The sequence below is a fragment of the Drosophila innubila genome (genome assembly GCF_004354385.1).
Source record: "Drosophila innubila isolate TH190305 chromosome 3R unlocalized genomic scaffold, UK_Dinn_1.0 2_E_3R, whole genome shotgun sequence".
NCBI lineage: Eukaryota > Metazoa > Arthropoda > Insecta > Diptera > Drosophilidae > Drosophila > Drosophila innubila.
In genome coordinates, this window is record NW_022995380.1 from 4,339,571 (window position 1) to 4,357,228 (window position 17,658).

At 41.4% G+C, this 17,658-nt stretch overlaps 2 protein-coding genes across 2 annotated transcripts in view; one reads left to right on the forward strand and one right to left on the reverse strand.

Annotated features, from left to right (window-relative positions):
• Positions 1-505: 505 nt before the first annotated feature.
• On the forward strand, positions 506-2,738 carry LOC117791725 (replication protein A 70 kDa DNA-binding subunit). Its single transcript, XM_034631594.1, has 4 exons — positions 506-648; positions 712-956; positions 1,021-2,245; positions 2,312-2,738. Exons 1-4 carry the CDS (start codon positions 610-612, stop codon positions 2,621-2,623), a joined length of 1,821 nt encoding a protein of 606 aa, XP_034487485.1. The 5' UTR covers positions 506-609; the 3' UTR covers positions 2,624-2,738.
• A 3,066-nt stretch (positions 2,739-5,804) lies between these two features.
• LOC117793051 (dedicator of cytokinesis protein 3) overlaps positions 5,805-17,658 on the reverse strand; it is a 28,031-nt gene continuing 16,177 nt past the window's right edge. The window contains exons 4-13 of the mRNA XM_034633426.1: positions 14,160-14,280; positions 13,858-14,095; positions 12,050-13,792; positions 10,994-11,814; positions 10,822-10,931; positions 10,663-10,680; positions 9,953-10,159; positions 9,711-9,885; positions 8,699-8,920; positions 5,805-8,639 (exon numbers count right to left, since the gene is read on the reverse strand). Coding sequence (XP_034489317.1) covers positions 6,702-8,639; positions 8,699-8,920; positions 9,711-9,885; positions 9,953-10,159; positions 10,663-10,680; positions 10,822-10,931; positions 10,994-11,814; positions 12,050-13,792; positions 13,858-14,095; positions 14,160-14,280 — 5,593 coding nt within the window. The 3' untranslated portion in view covers positions 5,805-6,701. The remainder of the gene's footprint in view (positions 8,640-8,698; positions 8,921-9,710; positions 9,886-9,952; positions 10,160-10,662; positions 10,681-10,821; positions 10,932-10,993; positions 11,815-12,049; positions 13,793-13,857; positions 14,096-14,159; positions 14,281-17,658) is intronic.

The following is a 17,658-nucleotide window of genomic DNA, read 5'->3' on the forward strand; positions in this document are numbered from 1 at the left end:
TTACTCGTTGGTCAACTTATTTTGTCGATATTGTCGCCCATCAATAGCAAATATTGCGAATTGAAAAACGCAAACAACTAAAAAAAAAAATTATTTAATTTGACGATAACATAAAATTCAAAATATGACAAAATTAAGCCCTCGTCAGCCCTCGGGATGAGATGTTAGAAAAATTAATTGTACAAAATTAAATATACAAAAAATCGAGAAAATTCAAACAAAAATGTTGCACAAATTTAAAAAATTCTGGCTAAATAAAATAAAAAATTTGAAAAAGGTACAAATATTCAGAATACCTTTTTTGGAAATGTACTTAATTTTTTGTAACATGAATTAAACCAGATCGGACACAACGGCACTTTTTGTTCACTGAGCGAACTCTTTTGGGATATATTCCCTGAACGAACTATGAATTCTATTCACTGAACTAAATGACCTACAAACAGAGATTTAGTTCGTTCGTTCACTTTAGTGATTCGTTCAATAGAGCTTAATCCGAACTCTTCTTCCCGCCACTTCTGGCATCGCATATCGCTAAAATTACGCCGCTGTTGAAATTCAGAAGTATTTCAGTTTTGGGAAAGAAAACAATTTAAAGTAAAGAACATAATGGCGCCGATTGCAAGTCTAACAACAGGAGTGATTGCGGTATATGTGCAATAAAATTATCGCATAATATCAAAAATAAACTTGATTTATATTCCATTGCAGCGCATCATGCATGGCGAGGATGTTCCGTCACCGGTGCTTCAAATTCTGGGCATTAAGAGAATCAATACGAATTCGGATCAGGAACGATATCGCTTGCTTATGTCAGATGGAAAGTACTACAATAGCTATGCCATGTTGGCGAGCCAACTCAATGAAATGCAGCACAAGGGACTGCTCAACGAGAACACAATCGTACGTCTGGATAAGTACATGACCTCGATGGTGGGCAAAGAAGGCTCTGGCAAGTAAGATTTATTTGCAATTTGCCGATGGATTGATAGATTAAAGATACAATTGCTTTCTTCATAGGCGAGTCCTCATTGTGACCGAGTTAACAGTATTGAATTCGGGTGATGAGGTAAAAACAAAGATTGGCGAGCCTGTAACTTATGAGAATGCAGCCAAACAAGACACTGCTCCAAAAGCAGCTCCGGTTCAAGCAAGTATGCCCGTCAAAAAGGAGCAATCATACAACCAAACAAATAACAACAACAACAACACAATGGACAGCACACTTAATGCAGGACTAACACATCCCATTAGTAGTCTTAGTCCATATCAGAACAAGTGGGTTATCAAGGCTCGCGTCACTTCGAAGACCGCTATACGCACCTGGAGTAATGCACGTGGCGAGGGCAAGCTTTTCAGCATGGATTTAATGGACGAATCTGGTGAAATTCGTGCCACTGCTTTTAAGGAGCAGTGCGATAAGTTCTACGATTTAATCGAGGTCGACAATGTCTACTTCTTTTCCAAATGCCAGCTGAAACCGGCCAATAAGCAGTATTCTCAACTCAAAAATGATTATGAGATGACCTTCACAGGCGAGACAGTGGTGCAGTTGTGCGAGGATGCCGATGATGGAGGAATTCCCGAAATAAAATTTGATTTGGTACCAATCTCCGAAATAGCGAGCATGGAGAACAAGGCATCCGTTGATACAATTGGCATTTGCAAAGATGTTGGCGAGTTGCAGGCTTTCACATCCCGAACTACCAACAAGGAGTTCAAGAAACGCGATCTTACGTTGGTAGATATGAGTAATGCTGCTGTCACTCTGACACTATGGGGTGACGAAGCAGTTAATTTCGATGGACATGTGCAGCCAGTGATTTTAGTCAAGGGATCTCGCATTAACGAATTTAATGGCGGCAAAAGTCTCAGTATGGGCGGTGGATCAATTTTGAAAATTAACCCAGACATGCCAGAGGCACACAAGCTGCGCGGTTGGTTCGACAATGGCGGTGGAGACAGTGTAAGCAACATGGTTTCGGCACGCACCGGTGGCGGGAGCTTCAACAGCGATTGGGTCACACTGAAGGACGCACGCATGCGAAATCTAGGCTCTGGTGACAAACCCGACTACTTCCAATGTAAGGCCGTCGTTCACATAGTTAAGCAGGAGAACGCATTCTATAAAGCCTGTCCCCAGACGGAATGTAACAAGAAGGTCGTGGACGAGGGCAACGGACAGTATCGCTGCGAGCGTTGTAATGCTGCGTATCCCAACTTTAAATACCGTCTACTAGTAAATGTGGGTAACAATATGATTTCTTTTTTAAATACGACTTAATGATCCTATTTTTTCTTATGGTCACAGATGAGCATTGGAGATTGGACGTCGAACCGTTGGGTGACCTGCTTCAACGAGGCTGGCGAGCAATTGCTAAAGCACACTGCTCAGGAAGTTGGCGAAGCTTTGGAGAATGATCCAGCTGCTGCTGAGAAAATGTTTGCAGATATTAATTTTTCATCTTTCATATTTAAATTGCGTTGCAAGAATGAGATGTACGGCGACATGACTCGGAACAAGTTATCTGTACAGTCTATGAATCCGATAAATTACAAAGAATACAACAAGCATTTGATCAAAGAGCTTAAGGATATGACAGGCATTGGACCTTCAAATTAAGTTGATCACGTGCGGTGCGCGTAATAAGAGTAATATTAATTCCATACATTAAGATTAAATATTGAATAAACACATGCATTGAATGAAATAAATTATCTAAAATTTGTACTTGTGACTGTTCTGTTTTTATTTATAAACGAATAATAGAGACAGAACGAGAAATCGAAGAAATTTTAATTGATATTTAATTATTAAAAATACGCAAAACAAATATATTTTCTTGATCAGTCTATCAGTCTGGCTGCCTGTAGATCTCAGAGATTATATATATTATATTTTACTCATTCTAATAATACATTAAGCTAGGCAATCGATTAAAATGAATAATCAAATAAATGACCGAACAATGAATAAAATATAACAGTAGTAGAAACAGTCACACGGTTTTAAGTTGTGACCAGAAATGCGCCGAAATATAGGCAGTAGTTTGTATACTTTGTTTACCGAAATCAAATTAATCTTTCCAAGTTCAATATGTGATAGGATTCTGTTGCTGCCTCTTTCTTCCACACTAGATAAAATGTCTTCTTAAATATCTTATTCGATTATCATTTATTATCCGATCCCAATGAAAGTGGTTGTGATCTTATCTTTTTTTTTTAAATGTCTAAAAATATTTATTTTTCATACAACCTTATTAATTTCACCACGTTCTGAGCAATAACACATTTTTTTGGAAATGTCTAAAAATTATATTAATTTTTCTGACAACCTTAAAGTAAGACTCAAAACTTAAGAGCTCTGATTATAATTCGCATATTATACTTTATGATAGTATATGAATTGTTTGTTTGTATCGCAAATTTTAAAATATTTATTTTAATCACCTCTGCTTGACCGCAAATAATAACGTTCAAATAATGTAATATGAAATTCTTTCTATCAGGTTTTTCAGTCGGTATTAGCAGCTTGTCGTTGGTGGTTGGCATTAGCTATAGATAAAATAATATATACGTATATGTAATTATACGACACATTTAAAATAATTTATTTTGACTACAAAATGTCATCAAATGCAAATTTAACCACAGGAGTCATTTCGGTAAAAGTGATGAAAATATCGAGCCCTATTTGCATAAATAACGTACGCGCCAAAAAGCAAATTTTACAGGAGAGATTAATTTTGAGTAATCGTGTGTCGTGTTTCGTATGCCGCTTGTCGCTTACGTTATAATTGACAGGTCAATATCTTCGTAAAGATAGTAAATACAAATTAAATATTTTGTGTGCAGATGCGGTTGGTAAATATGAACACATGTAAATAAAAATAAACTAATTTCGGAAAAATGGCACTTACGTTATTTATGCAAATAGGACTCGATATATTAGGTTATAAAAAAATAAACTGTACTTCCCATGCAGCGCATTATGGATGGCGAGGATGTTCTACAACAGTACTTCAAATATTGAGCATAAAAAGAAATAAAAAAAACAGGAAGGTTATTGGTTACTTGTAACTGATGGAAATTATTACAATACCTACGTCACGTTGGCGAGTCAACTCAATGAAATGCAGCACAAGGGACTTCTCAAAAGAAAGACACCCGAAGCTGAAAGAAGAAGGTTCTGGCAAGTATGTTTTATTTGCAATTTGGCGATGGATTGATGAACTAACGCTATAACTGTTTCCTTCATAGCAAGCTCTTATTGTGACAGAGTTAACTGTGGTAAATTTGGGTGATTTGAGAACAGGTGAGCCTAATAGTCATGAGAATGTAGCCAACGATGAAACTACTCCAGAAGCAAAGAGGGTTAAAAGGGAGCAATCAGACAACAACACAAATAACAACAACAACTCAACGAATGACTCAAATAGTACGCAATCTATTACAAGTCTAAGTCCAAGTTAAAATATCTCAGGCATTAAGGCTCGAGTTACTTGGAAGATCGCTAAAAGCTTTTGGACAAAGGATAGTTTTGCAAACTGCCTTTTTTCGATTGATTTACTGGACGCATCTGGGAATATTCATGCTACTGCTTTTAAAGATAAGTGTGAGAAATTCTTCGATCAAATCGAGGTCGGAAATGTCTACTACTTTTCCGAATTTAACCTACTGCTGATTATTAATGGCCGACAGTATTGGCCACATAAACATGACTACAAGATATGGTTTAATGAGAAGACCGTGGTACAGTTGTACGAGGAAGCTGACGATGAAGGCATACCCGAAATCAAATTTGATTTGGTACCAATTTCCAAAATAACGAACAGGAATCATGATGAGTTCGTTAATACTATTGGTTTTTGCACATATGTAGGTAAGATAAAGACGGCGGAGACGTTCAGAAAGCAGCCGATACACGATATTACTCTGGTACATCCCAAAAGTAATGCTTCTGTGACTTTGACACTATAGTATGATAAAGCAATTAATTTCGATGGAGATGTGAAGTCACTGATATTAGTGAAGGCAGCTCGCATTCAGGTGTATAAAACTTCGAAAACACAAAAAATGTTTTTGCTTATAAGGAAATAAATGTTTGTTTTTTTATAGACCATAATAATATTGCAAATTATAAGTTTTCTTTTCATTTAGTTGAGTTTTCCTAGCTGCTGCATAATCTGTATAGAATCTAGAATCGGAATCAATCTGTAAATAAAAGTGTGTTCATAGAAATTTCAGATTATTATTTATTTTTGTTGATTTCAAATAAATTCATATAACTTACTCTCTGTATGCGATTTATGATAGATTTATGTAGGTATACTTATTCAAATGCTCATTTTTTAAAACGTTTGCTCGATTTGCAGTTGACTAGTAATCTCAGTTTTCAAAATGAATTATATATGTTTTAATATGATTTCTTCGCTTTAGATGCATTACGATGTATGTATATGTATATATTATATATTTCTAATGTATTGATATAAAAAGACTTTATAGTTGTTAATTCTTTAAAAAATTTACAAAATTGGAAAACTTATGTTGCATTATATTGAAGTTTTCTGTGATATTTATCATATGTATATAAGTTTGGTATAAGTATGTTTCTCTAAATATGTATAGTTTTATTGTTAAAGTAAAAACTGCATTGCACATTTTGTCGGTGTTACTCGTATATGTCTGTAACTATTTTCTGTATATTTTATGTGTTTAAATTTTGCTTTACCATTTTGATTATCGTTAATTATTTTGGTTTATAGTTTGATTCTCAATATATGCATAGATATCTTATAGAGTTTTGATCATCATCGTTTCCTAGTATTCACTTTATTGAACTGTTTTAGTAACTTTAGCGACAATTCCCCGTTTAAATATTCGTGTAAATGTATTTTATAATTATTTTCTTAAAATAAAATATTTCTAAATAATGTTCAATTAATTTAAATTATGAAATTCTTGAAGCAACCTATTTTTACAACTTGCGTTTGCATTGCGCTTTGGATTTGCAGCGATCATTTGGCACCAAACAAATAATTACAATAATTAATAAAATAATTTATACATGTATAAGTATGTTAATATCGACACATTACAATTTACTTTCTATCTCTAACTGAATAATTCGCATTTGCTTAACGTTGCACATAAGAAAAGACGGTTTGGGCCTACGGACTATATGCCTGGGATTGCAACTGCTGCTGCTGCTGCTGGTGATGATGATGATGATGATGATGTTGGCAACCGACCTGTTGCTCCATTTGGTAGCCCAATGAGGGCTGCTCCTGGTGAAGCTGATGCTGCACGGAGAAGCTGAGGCCACAGGAACAATGCTCAATATGAGGATGTCGTGTGGCTGCCACCGTTGGAGCAGGGTTTGCATGCACCAGAGCCTGTTCTGTGATGACTGTCGGCGTAGGCGATGGCGACGACAGACACTCTTGGCAGTAGTGCGCCGCAGGACCAGGTGTCGGAGCATGTGTGTGTCCATGAGTTGAATGATAATGATTGTACGATGACGACGGCGGGGGCGGTGGCGGTGGAGGTGGCGTTAATGATTGTGTGGACGAGCTGGAATCAGTGCTTTCAGTGGCACTTTCCGTTGCCGTGCTACTGCTCGAGGTCGATGTGGATGAGGATGGTTTGTGTGGCTGATGCGGCTGATCGGGTGGATGATGGCAGCGACATATTGTAACTCAAAAGGTGCCGCCATCGTGATGATGACTGGATGAAGATGTGGCTGCCTCAACAGCTGTTGACACTGGTGCAACCATTGTGCTCCCGGTCAGACTATTCCCATTCCCATTCCCATTGCTCGTCTGATGCTGCGGAGAGCTATAGCCATCTCCATCGCCATCGCCATTGCCGGCGCCATTATGTTGCTGTTGAAGATGATTGTGATTGTTGATGGAATGATTAAGAGATGGATGTGTGTTTGGTGAATGTGCCTCGTCGCTGGCCATGGAGGCGCTTAATCCATTCGCCGTCACGCCCAGCGACTTGGGTGGTATGGGTGGCGGCGGTACGGGTATATCTTCCACATCGAAGGAACTGGTGGAGCTTTCACGTTGCGTAATGTTTAATGCTCCCCCATGCAAGTGCATGTCCAGGCTGCCGTTGGAGCTAATGCGACAGTGCTCCCGATGATGGACCGTACTCAATGAGATGGAGGATGACTCTTCGCTCAAATTGTTCAGTTGATTGAGCTCCCGTGAGCTGGTCGTGGAGATGCCCGAATCACGAAAGTCATTGGGAGCAAAGCATACATTCAGATGGCTTCCAGCGTCCTGCAGATTATGTGGCAACGAGTGCGGCTGTTGATCCGCCTCGGGATCATCAAAGCTAATATCCACCACGGAGTACTTTTGGCCGTGCTGCTGTTGCGCCGAATGACGCCTCGCAGCGGCATCTGTGGAGGTGCCAAAGTCATTGAATATCAATGGATTCGAGGCGCGCTTATCCGGCGTAATGCCGCGAGGCGGCAATGGTGGCGCATTGGGTGAATTGATTGTCGGTTGACGCTTTGGCGGCACCTCCGGACTGTCCATGGCACCGTTTGTAACAAAGTTCTGAGAGCGTGGACGATTCGGAACTGGCGGCGCCTCGCTTGGCTCGGTCAGCGGCAGTGGTATGCTGAGGCTTTCCTTGCTGAGAGTCTGATAGGAATTCATTGTCTCCACCGGACGCAGTGTGTCGCCGGGGCGCGTATAGATCTCATCCAGCTCGTAAACATAGTTGGCATTCGGATTACCACTGGCCATGTTCTGGGCAGCTGTACGCTGCTCTGTTGGCAGTGGCGGCAGCGGCGTGTTAACAATACTCTCGGACGGCTGACGCTTGAGACGACCCATTCCTGAAAGACTTTGCTTCAACTGAGAGAAACGCTCCAGCAGGCGATTGTGTAACGGCTGAACACCCGCAGGTGCCAATTGGCCATGTAGCTCCAGTGCCTGTTCAAGAATCTGTATCTGCTCCAAAATTAAAACCTTCAATCGCTGCACATTGGCTTGTTGGCCGGCGCCCTGTGGTGACTTGATGAAGTGCTCGGAGAAGAACGCCTCCTGATACTTGCTAATGCCGCCCATCACGTTGGCATCGATGGTGCCCTGCAGACGCATCGAGAACGGATTGATGTTGCGCTTCGGATCGCGTCGATACTGAACGATTAGATCCGCCAGCTCTTTGCCCGCATTGCTGATGATCTCGCAGGCATATTCCACCGGCGTCAGTTCCTGCACGGACTTTTGCTTGACTTCGAACCAGCGCAGGATGCCGGGCAAGGCACTGGCAATGTCCAGCGTGGTGCGTTCGATCCACAGCGACTTGAACTCGTTGTCCTTATCAATGGGACCCTTGTACATTGGCCGATCATAGATGAAACGTGTCACATCGTTCACCTCATAGAACCGTGCGATCTTCTCCGGCACCGGCACCATGGCCGTTTTCAGCGCCTGCGCATCGCCCACGGGTCTCACATTGCTAATCTGGATATACTGTTCCGGTGCATTCAATATGGCTGCATCCGGTGGACTATTGTTCGCCAGAATTTGTGCGCTTGGGAACTCCGTTTGCAGGCGTTGTGTGAAGGCGCCAATACGCTCGTACTCCAGACCCCGATAGACAAACTGCTTGTTCTGTAATTGCAATAGGCAATAATAAGAGCAAACTAACTGGTAAAATGAGATGTGCTTACCCGCACAAAGAGCGGCAACTCCATGCCATAGAAGCCAACCCGAAAGTATTCTGGCTCTGGTCTCAGCTGTGTCAATATATTCTGAAAGAACTTTGCCTCCAATATGAGAATATCGCTCAGTTTGTTGTAGTCAAAGCGACGCGTCTCATAGAGCTGTGCCAGCTCCTTGCAGAGCGGAATGCCCTTCTCCCAGCACTTGCCCTTGTCGAAGTATTTGAGTATCTAAAAAAAATTATAATTTATTTAAAAATTTAATTTAAAATATTTAAAAAACACAACTTGAGATAAAGATTTAATTATTATATTTTCACTTTTTTAACATGAAGATTAAATAAAATAATTGTTGATAGCAAGACTGCAAACCGGTCCCGAACCGACCCCCGCAGAACCGGTTCGGCTCGGGTTTTTAACCAACCCGCACCAGATCATTAACCGAGCCTTTGATATTATTCAACCCGCGAACCCGAACCTTAAAACGAGCCACTTTCTTAACTAAAAGGTTCGGTTGGAAACTAAAAAAATATTTATATACATATTATACTTTTATGATATTTTCTATTTGATACAATAATATAAAAATCATAATAAGTAGTATTTAGATCTTTAAATTAATTTGAATTTTTTACAAAATTTTATTCTTTTAATAAGAAGTTGATCTTGTTAAAAAAAAATTAAAAAACTTTAAGCAATAAAAATTTTTTTTTATTAAATTGAACCAAGGTTCGAACTCAAAGCCTTGCTTCAGGAGGTATTTATACTTATTTAGATATTTTACAAAATTCGATTCTTTTTATAAGAAATTTATCTTGTTAAAAAAAATTAAGAAACATTTTAAGCAATCAAAATTTTTTTTTTATTAAATTGTACCAAGGCTCGGAACCAAACCCTGGGTTCAGGAGGTATTTAAACTAGTTAGCGAGCCGAACCTAAGTCTATGTTTCAAGCCACCGAACCGAACCTTTTCAAAATTTTTAGGGGTTATCAGCCTTGGAAGATAGTAATAAAAACAAACCTCATGATAAAGACGCTCCTTACGCTGCCACTCCGGCTGTCCGCTGTTGTCGAAGGGTGCAAAGCTTTGGGTCTCTCGATCCCAGCTGAGCATGGAGGCATACAGCTTGAGAGTGTAGCCCGCCTCCGTGTAGTTCTCTGCCTGAAGATGCAGATTGTGCAGCTTATAGATGTATCTGTTAAACCCAAAAATGAATTATTAAAATATCATTAATCTATTCAGGTTGATTAAGTGAAACACACCTCAGATACATTTCCTTGCGATTGATTTCATTTTTATAAAAATTCAGTAGATTGACAGTGCATGTCATGCGTTTATCCCGATTTTCCTCTCCCTGCATTACACTGCGATAGTCAAGGAGTCGCTCCAGTAGCCGAGTTACGGACCCAATAAACGCCGTGCCCGCATCCTTCCAGTTCGGATTCTCCACTTGCACCTTCTCCAGCAAACTAAGTAAAGAAATATGTAATAAAATTAGCATAAATAAAAATAAAGACACTATGTTTGGGATTAAAAAATAAATACAGTAATAACTTAAATACAGGAATATCAAAGAAACAATATTGTGATAGGTGTAAGCGTAAATTAAGGAAAATAAGAAAAATCGAAAGTCCGATTTATATTTTTATCCCAGCAGACTAATATACCCATTTCTTAAAAATTAATAATAATTGTAAATTCGATTTTCAATACGATTGTCATTAAATATTACACAGAAAAGGAAAATTTGAATTTCCTAATTTATAATTCTTTTTTCTCTTCCTTATTTTGGCAAATTCAATAAAAAATATTGGGAATTCGTATGCACAGAAATTTTGAGAGCTTATTTTACAGGAAAATATATAGTACAGACAGTTGGAAGATTACATCGAGATCATGATGTTTAAATATCATCTGCTAGAATATTATAAAGGCGGTTCTACGACAAAGACAAAATGCGATTTGAACTTACACCAAGCTGAGATGTTCCCTTTATGGATGGCGATTGCAATGAGTGTGTGGTGAGACATTTATACAGACATTTATATATATATACATTTTAAAATACATACATACATACATATAATATAAGTATATACATATCGTACAGATATGCACAACTGATACTTACATGGTGCTGAAAAGCTCCCGATATTCATCGTCCCCTTTGTTCTCACTGATTAACAGATCCAGCTTATCAATGAGCTCGCTCTCCACCAGACGAAAGGATCCACGTGCGGCCTATTGATAGAGACGGCAATCTCTTAGTCGGAGTAGCCACTTGAGATCAGAGGATCACTCACCTGTTCGCACTGCATCATGTCGTAGAAGACGGAGAGTGTGGCCTTGCGCAGTGCTGGCTCCGGCACCAGAGTCACCTCCAGGAACGGACCAACCATTGAGGGTATGAAGTGTAGTTTTTGTTCGCCCAACTGCGACCACATGCTGAGTATTTGGAAGCCCATCAGGACGCGCATATCGCCGTGAGAGTGCAGTATCTTAAGCCGCTTGGGCTCCCTATACTGTTCCAGCTGTAGCGAGGGTTGTGTGAGAAATGTGACCGCCAGACTAAAGTAGCTCCACCAGAGCTGTGAGTCGAAGGCCTGTGGTCCAAGGAAGCGATAAACAAGCGGCTTGGCAAATTCTTCTAGGGACTTGCGGAGCACATCATTGGCGGCCAGCTTCATGACCAGCCAGTCATTGGGATAAACAAGCCAGTCTTGAGTCAGTAGCTCCTCATACACTAGCAGCGACTTGCTGAGAAAGTCCTTTATGTCACGAGGATCCTTGTTGGGGGTCAATTCGTCCCAGAAGCGTTTGTAGTGCGTCTCGTCGAGCAGCTGCAACAGTCCCAACAGACACGCCACCAATTGTGGAAGCACCGCATTCGAGCCCTCCCAAATAATGCTTATGGTTCGTATCAATATGCCCAGGATATTCTTGCACAACGAGTCCAGATCGTGCTGCAGCGTATTGGTCACCTTGTCACGCTGTTCCCGCTGCAGCTCGTACAATTGGGTTAGAATCTCCGAGAGAATCTCGGCGCAGAGACGCAGCTCATCGCGGCGGCTCAGATGCATCCGCAGATGTTTGCAGGCCACCGACAGGACAACGGTCCGTGAATCTAAAAGTAGTAACAGTCAATGAGTAAAAAATAAACCAAAGGATGTCCAATCATCTAAATAAATTATAGAACAAGCTGACAAATAATTTATGATATATTCAAAATATTTCAGAGCACCGAAATTGCGCTGCTTCGAGCCAAGACGCTGAGCACAAATAAACAGAAAGTCGTCTAATTTAATAAAGATGTTTTTGTTGAATTTGGCTGTCCATCCCGGACTTAAGTAGCTACTCACCATCCTCGTGAAAGAGCTCCCCGGAAACCAGATCCTTGACTGCTTGCAATTTGGCCTGGATGAGACGATTGGGTGCACCGCGTGGTATGGCATCCAGCATGTTGCGAGCGAGCATTCCGAGCTCTGGAGCAGGCAATGTATCCTTAAGCTGTTCCAGCACAACGCCTGTGGAGTTGAGCAACGCCTCTTGGGTGGGTATGATGACATCATAAGATGGCACTGCCAACATGCCATTCAACGCCGTAAAGAGCGAATGCAGATCTCGTCTAAAGGAGTCCTCGTACTGCCCTCCAGTGGCACGCGCGAAAAGCCGACGCGATTGAATCAATAGCTTGAAGATGTACTCCAAGGAGCCGAAACACTTTTGAAAGGGATCCGGATGCTCGGCCTTGGTCATGAAGACGGCCATGTGCTCAACGGATGTGATGAGACCCTTGTAGACCAGGGCGGCAGCGAAGTGATTCTCAATGTACTCGTTCATCACGGGTCGAAAGTGTTGGAACTTGTTGCTCTGCAGCAGACTGAAGATGCTTACTAGCACATGGAAGACCAGGCCCGAATGCTGCGTGCTGTTGCCCTCCTCGTTGGAGAACATGGCAAAGAGTGCGTCCAGCACGTCCTGCAGGAACTTAACCAGCTCCTCATCGTTCAGCCGAAGCACACCCGTCAGCGAGTCCTGAATGGTGTCGGGATGTGCACGCCACTGCAGCAGCGACAGCAGATCCGCGTTCTGTGTCAATTTCGTGGAGCACAGAAGCGATCGGAGTACGAAAACCTCCTTGGAGCTGCGACTAAAGCATCCGCTGCAATCCATCTTGGCCTGCGCATCTCTGGGTCGGCACTTCAGTCGCAAATAGCTGGCCGCCTGTAGCTTGGCCGGATCCTCGCATTTGTAGACAAATAGCTCATGCTGGCCATCCCCCAAGGTGGCGCCACTGGTATCCATGAGACGGGCAAAGCTAAATGCAAACAGCTTGGGCTCCGACTTTTCGCGGGTCGAACAATGTCGGAACTCAAAGCGCACGTGGGCGGTGGCAAACTTATCGATGGGCACACTCAACCGGAGCATTTCATTCCAGCTGGGCGCATTTTGATGATAGAGTATCATGGAGCGGTATTGTGGCAATGCGTCCATGCCAGAGGCACCCCACAGACAGTCGGTGAGCACATTGCCAGCCACATCGAGCACCACAACGGTGACCAGAATGTTCTTTCCCGTATTCTTGCCCCCTCGCTCGAATTCACCGCGTTCCAGGGTCAGGAAGAGATCGTTGCGTACATCGCCGGGCATGATAACATCGGGGAAACCCATTTTACGTGTAATGGTTGTGCCCTGGAAGAGCAGCGGCTGCTCCTGACGTGCCTGACCCAGTCCACCGTGCAGCAACTTAAGGGATACCACAATTCCCTGAGTACTTTGATTACCCGGCTGAATGGGCGAGAATTTTCCGCTCGATTTCTTAATGATTAGCTCGGGCAGCAAATGAAAGTCTTTCTCCTCACTCTGGTACAGCTTGAAGCTATATTCACGCTCCTCCGAAGACTGCTGCTCCAGACTGCTGTCCATCTGACAGATGTCGCCCAGCGAAAGTACGCCCACGCCAAAGGGACGACGATAGGTGGCGCCACTAGCATTGGTTGAGCTGTTCTTCTCAATCTTCTTAATCGAATCCGATTGTATGATTTTACCCACGCGCATAACTACGGCCACCAGGTGAAGTTCCTCGTTGAGATCAGCGGCACCTGTAACATATGACATTGAATGAGTACAACTCTGGCAACCTTTGGGCATAAAGTGTGGAATCTACCAAGATCAGTGAAGACCGAGCAATTGCTGTGCAACTTCTCGATGTAATTGGAGAAACCATCCTTGGAGATCTTTACAAGAAACCGCTCCGATAGCGGACGCATGCGATTGCCATCGTACAGAAAGAAATAGACCTCTGCATCATCGCCCCCAATGCGATGTCCAAAGTCCCGCATGCAAAAGTATAAATGATGACTTAGGATCTTGCGCTGTGTCTTTCTTCGCAGCGTACCACGGCTCTGGAAATGGATCAAAATCGTTGTGAGATGAATTTCTTGGTGGATTAATACCATTTATAATTACCGAGGAGGCTTTGGCATTATCAGCACTGCTTACGTGCACATTGTAGAGCTTCACAATGCCAATGCCATGAGGATCTACGGCCAGTGGACCCACGCGTGGAACCAGATCGAGTCCCAGTTTGCTGCAAAGATCGAAGATCGAAGATCGTTTGTTGAGTAATTACTGATAGCTAACACTATAAATTGGAGAACAGCTAAAATAACTTTTCCACTTAGTCACGTATCAAGGTGCTGTCTGATATGGAATATAGAAAAGAATCGAGTCGAGGGAAAGGAGGGAATACACTAATGTATGTGCAAGCCAGCTGCGTTTATTTGGGAAAATATCAGAGCTTAAATGAACTTGACGCATTCGTTATTAATTGCCGCCATGGATGTGGAGTCGAGTGGTGCGCCAACATCTTTCATTCAATTTGCTCACTCAGCGCCATGCGGCTACGGAGCATCATTAATCACACAGGGTTACCCAAAATAAAAAACACATGAGACGCGTAGAAAGGCAATGAGACCTGACTGTAGCAAGGGGATCGAGCTGTATTCTACAGATACAATACAATACTATCTGGTCATAAAGTTGAAATTAATATACTTTTAAAATTATTTTTATCAGTTACTTGTATAAAATGCATTAAAAAATGCCGAGCTGGGAATAGTTAATACATTTTTAATCAGCACCTAAAATTTTTAATGGGAATTTCCTTATCATTTAATAATTCAAAGATAACTAAATATTTATTTTTTTAAAAGTCAACAAAATTTAATGTAATTTTAAAATGTACCTAAGATAGAATTTCAAAACAATTTTATTTTCATATTAATTTTGTTTTTGTTATTATTATTATACCCGGTACTTAAAAAATAAGTAAAAGGGTATATTGTGTTCTTTGGAATGTATTTAACAGGGATATAGAGGTATCTCCGACCCTATAAAGTATATATATTCTTGATCAGAATCAATAGCCGAGTCTATAAAGCCATGTGTGTCTAGGTACGATTTTCAAAACTGTTTTTTCTTTGTTGGATAGTCAAACTTAATAGTTGGGATTTTTGTAAGATTCAAAAAGAATTTGGCATTCTAGGAGACCAATTCGACTGTGAAATCTGTATATTCATATTACGAACCCACAATTTTCTACATATCTTCTTCAATATATACTCTCATTTAAAAATGTGAATTATTTCTTTTTACAATGACATAGAAATGAGCTTAAATAATATTAAGATAGTACATTTTCATACAGTCAAAAAAATCTTTTATATTCAAGTTTTGTATATAGAAGTGAATGGTTCCAATCTATATCTCTTATTAAAAATTTAATTCGTATTCGTATTCGAATTAAGATCTCTAAATGGGCGTAGATTTCTTATTTATATCTTTAATATAAAATGTAATGTATTCATATTTAATTTTGTATTTAAATTAAAGAAACTTGTAATTTTAACTGCCCTTTCAGCGTTATTAATTAAATGTAAGTAGCTGCCAAAAGTAAAAAAATAAAGAACAGGGAAATTTACATGGCGATAATGAAAGTTAAAGTTCTCGTATTGCCATTGGATCCGCAAGAGATGACGCATAAATTTGGCTTACAATGTTGCTGCCAGTCTTTCGCCTGATCTTTTTACCAGCCAACGAGGCATAGGCACAGAGACACCGACACCGACACAGACATAGAAAGAGACAGAGACAAAGGCACTCGCAAGTATTGAAGCCCAAGCTCAAGCGCACAGGTAATGGGTTTACGGCATTCCGGTGGCGCATACGAGAGTTAACCTGGCAGCCGCACCGACCGATCCAACGTCATCAGCAATATGTTGCCGACGTCGGGTCGTCGTCGTCGACGTTGTCGTCGTCGTCTTCGATGTTGCTACCTCGGCTACGCTTGAGTTTTTCTACCTGGCTTACGCAGCGAGCGAGATGGCAGCTAGTTGAAGTGGGTGCGAGGGAGATGGCCAATGTGGCTAGCGTCTTACGAATCTCTGGGAACGCGTTGGCCAGAGCAGCCCAAGAAGCCGTTTTGTTGTTAACGAGGCCTAAACGGCTTTGTCGTTCATCTTGTTGTTGTTGAGAGAGCAAATGGAAAGAGAGCGCGATTCAGATTGACAGAGAGAGAAGAGAGAGAGTTGACTGAGATTAAAAAAGAGAGTTGCGGGAGAGTCAATGTAGTTTCCATTTTGGAACTGGAACTGGTCAAGAGCAAATATTCGCTGAGCGAACACTCTTTGGTTCTTCCATATGTATAAGTGACCACTGCTTGTGCATGTGTGTGTGTGTGTGTGTGTGTGTGAGTGGTTGTGTATGCGCGTAAAGCCACCTCTGTTACGCCTTAAACTGGGCAACTGGGAGCTGGTGGAGTTGACGTGACCAAAAGAAATGCCTGCGCCACAAAATGTATCTCATGGATACAAATATGAGAAGACCGCGCGTGCGGCCAGCTGCCACAACATACATTCACACATACATACATCAACACACAGTAGCAATGCTCGTAATGAACCCTTTAAATCGTTTTTAATTAAGTCCCGGACCGAGCTCAACAGGTGAAAACGCGCTCAACACACAAAAATTCTTTGCTACAATGATTCTGTGTGTGTGTGCGTGTGTGCTTGTGTGTGACAATGTGATTTATATTTTTATCTGACGAAATTCACAAATTTTTGTTGAACTTCCAATTTAAAGTGTTGAAAATCTATAAAGATGTGATAGAAGATACGATACAGCTCGACGACCCAATGGAGAAGCGAAAGAACAAAAAAATTAATTATTTACACATCGATAAGCAGCGGCTGAGGCTGAGGTTGTTGCTGTGGCTGTCAACCACAAACAGCAACAGAAACAGCAACAGCCACACGTTGAAGGTATTGTATATGTATCTGCAGGTCGAGGCAGAGGCAACAGATACATTTTTATCACAATCACACATGCCATATATCTTGTATTTAATGTCTTTATAAAAGGTGTAGCTGTGAGATACATTTCAAGCAACTTTGAGTATAGAAACCCGCACAGGCAACCCGAGCGGACCGAACCCAACAGCAACAGACACAGAAACAATCTCAGCCACAGACAATAAACAAACAACAAGAACAACAACAACAACAATAACAGAGCAGGACATGCAGCAACAGCAGCAGCCATTTCGAAATGCCATTTCATTATGCCAGAACCAAAGAGCAAAGGCAGCAAACTAACCGGCTGAGTCATCTTGACAACGAGTTGCAACAGAAGTTGGAGTTGCATATGAAGATGGAGCTTCAGCAGGAGGAGAAGCTGGCAGTTCTGGGCGCATGCCTGGCAACAACTTGACGTTGCCTTTTTTAGACGACTCCAAAAGTTTTCTGCATGCAAATTGATCTATGAGTCTATGTGTTTGACCGTGTGTGCGTGTGTGTGTGTATTCTGGTCGGTGCAACAATCGACAACCTAGCGACACACTTTAACCCTGAAAAGCGACGTCGCTTGGACCCACTTGGTGCAAGACACTTCAGACGGCAATACGCGA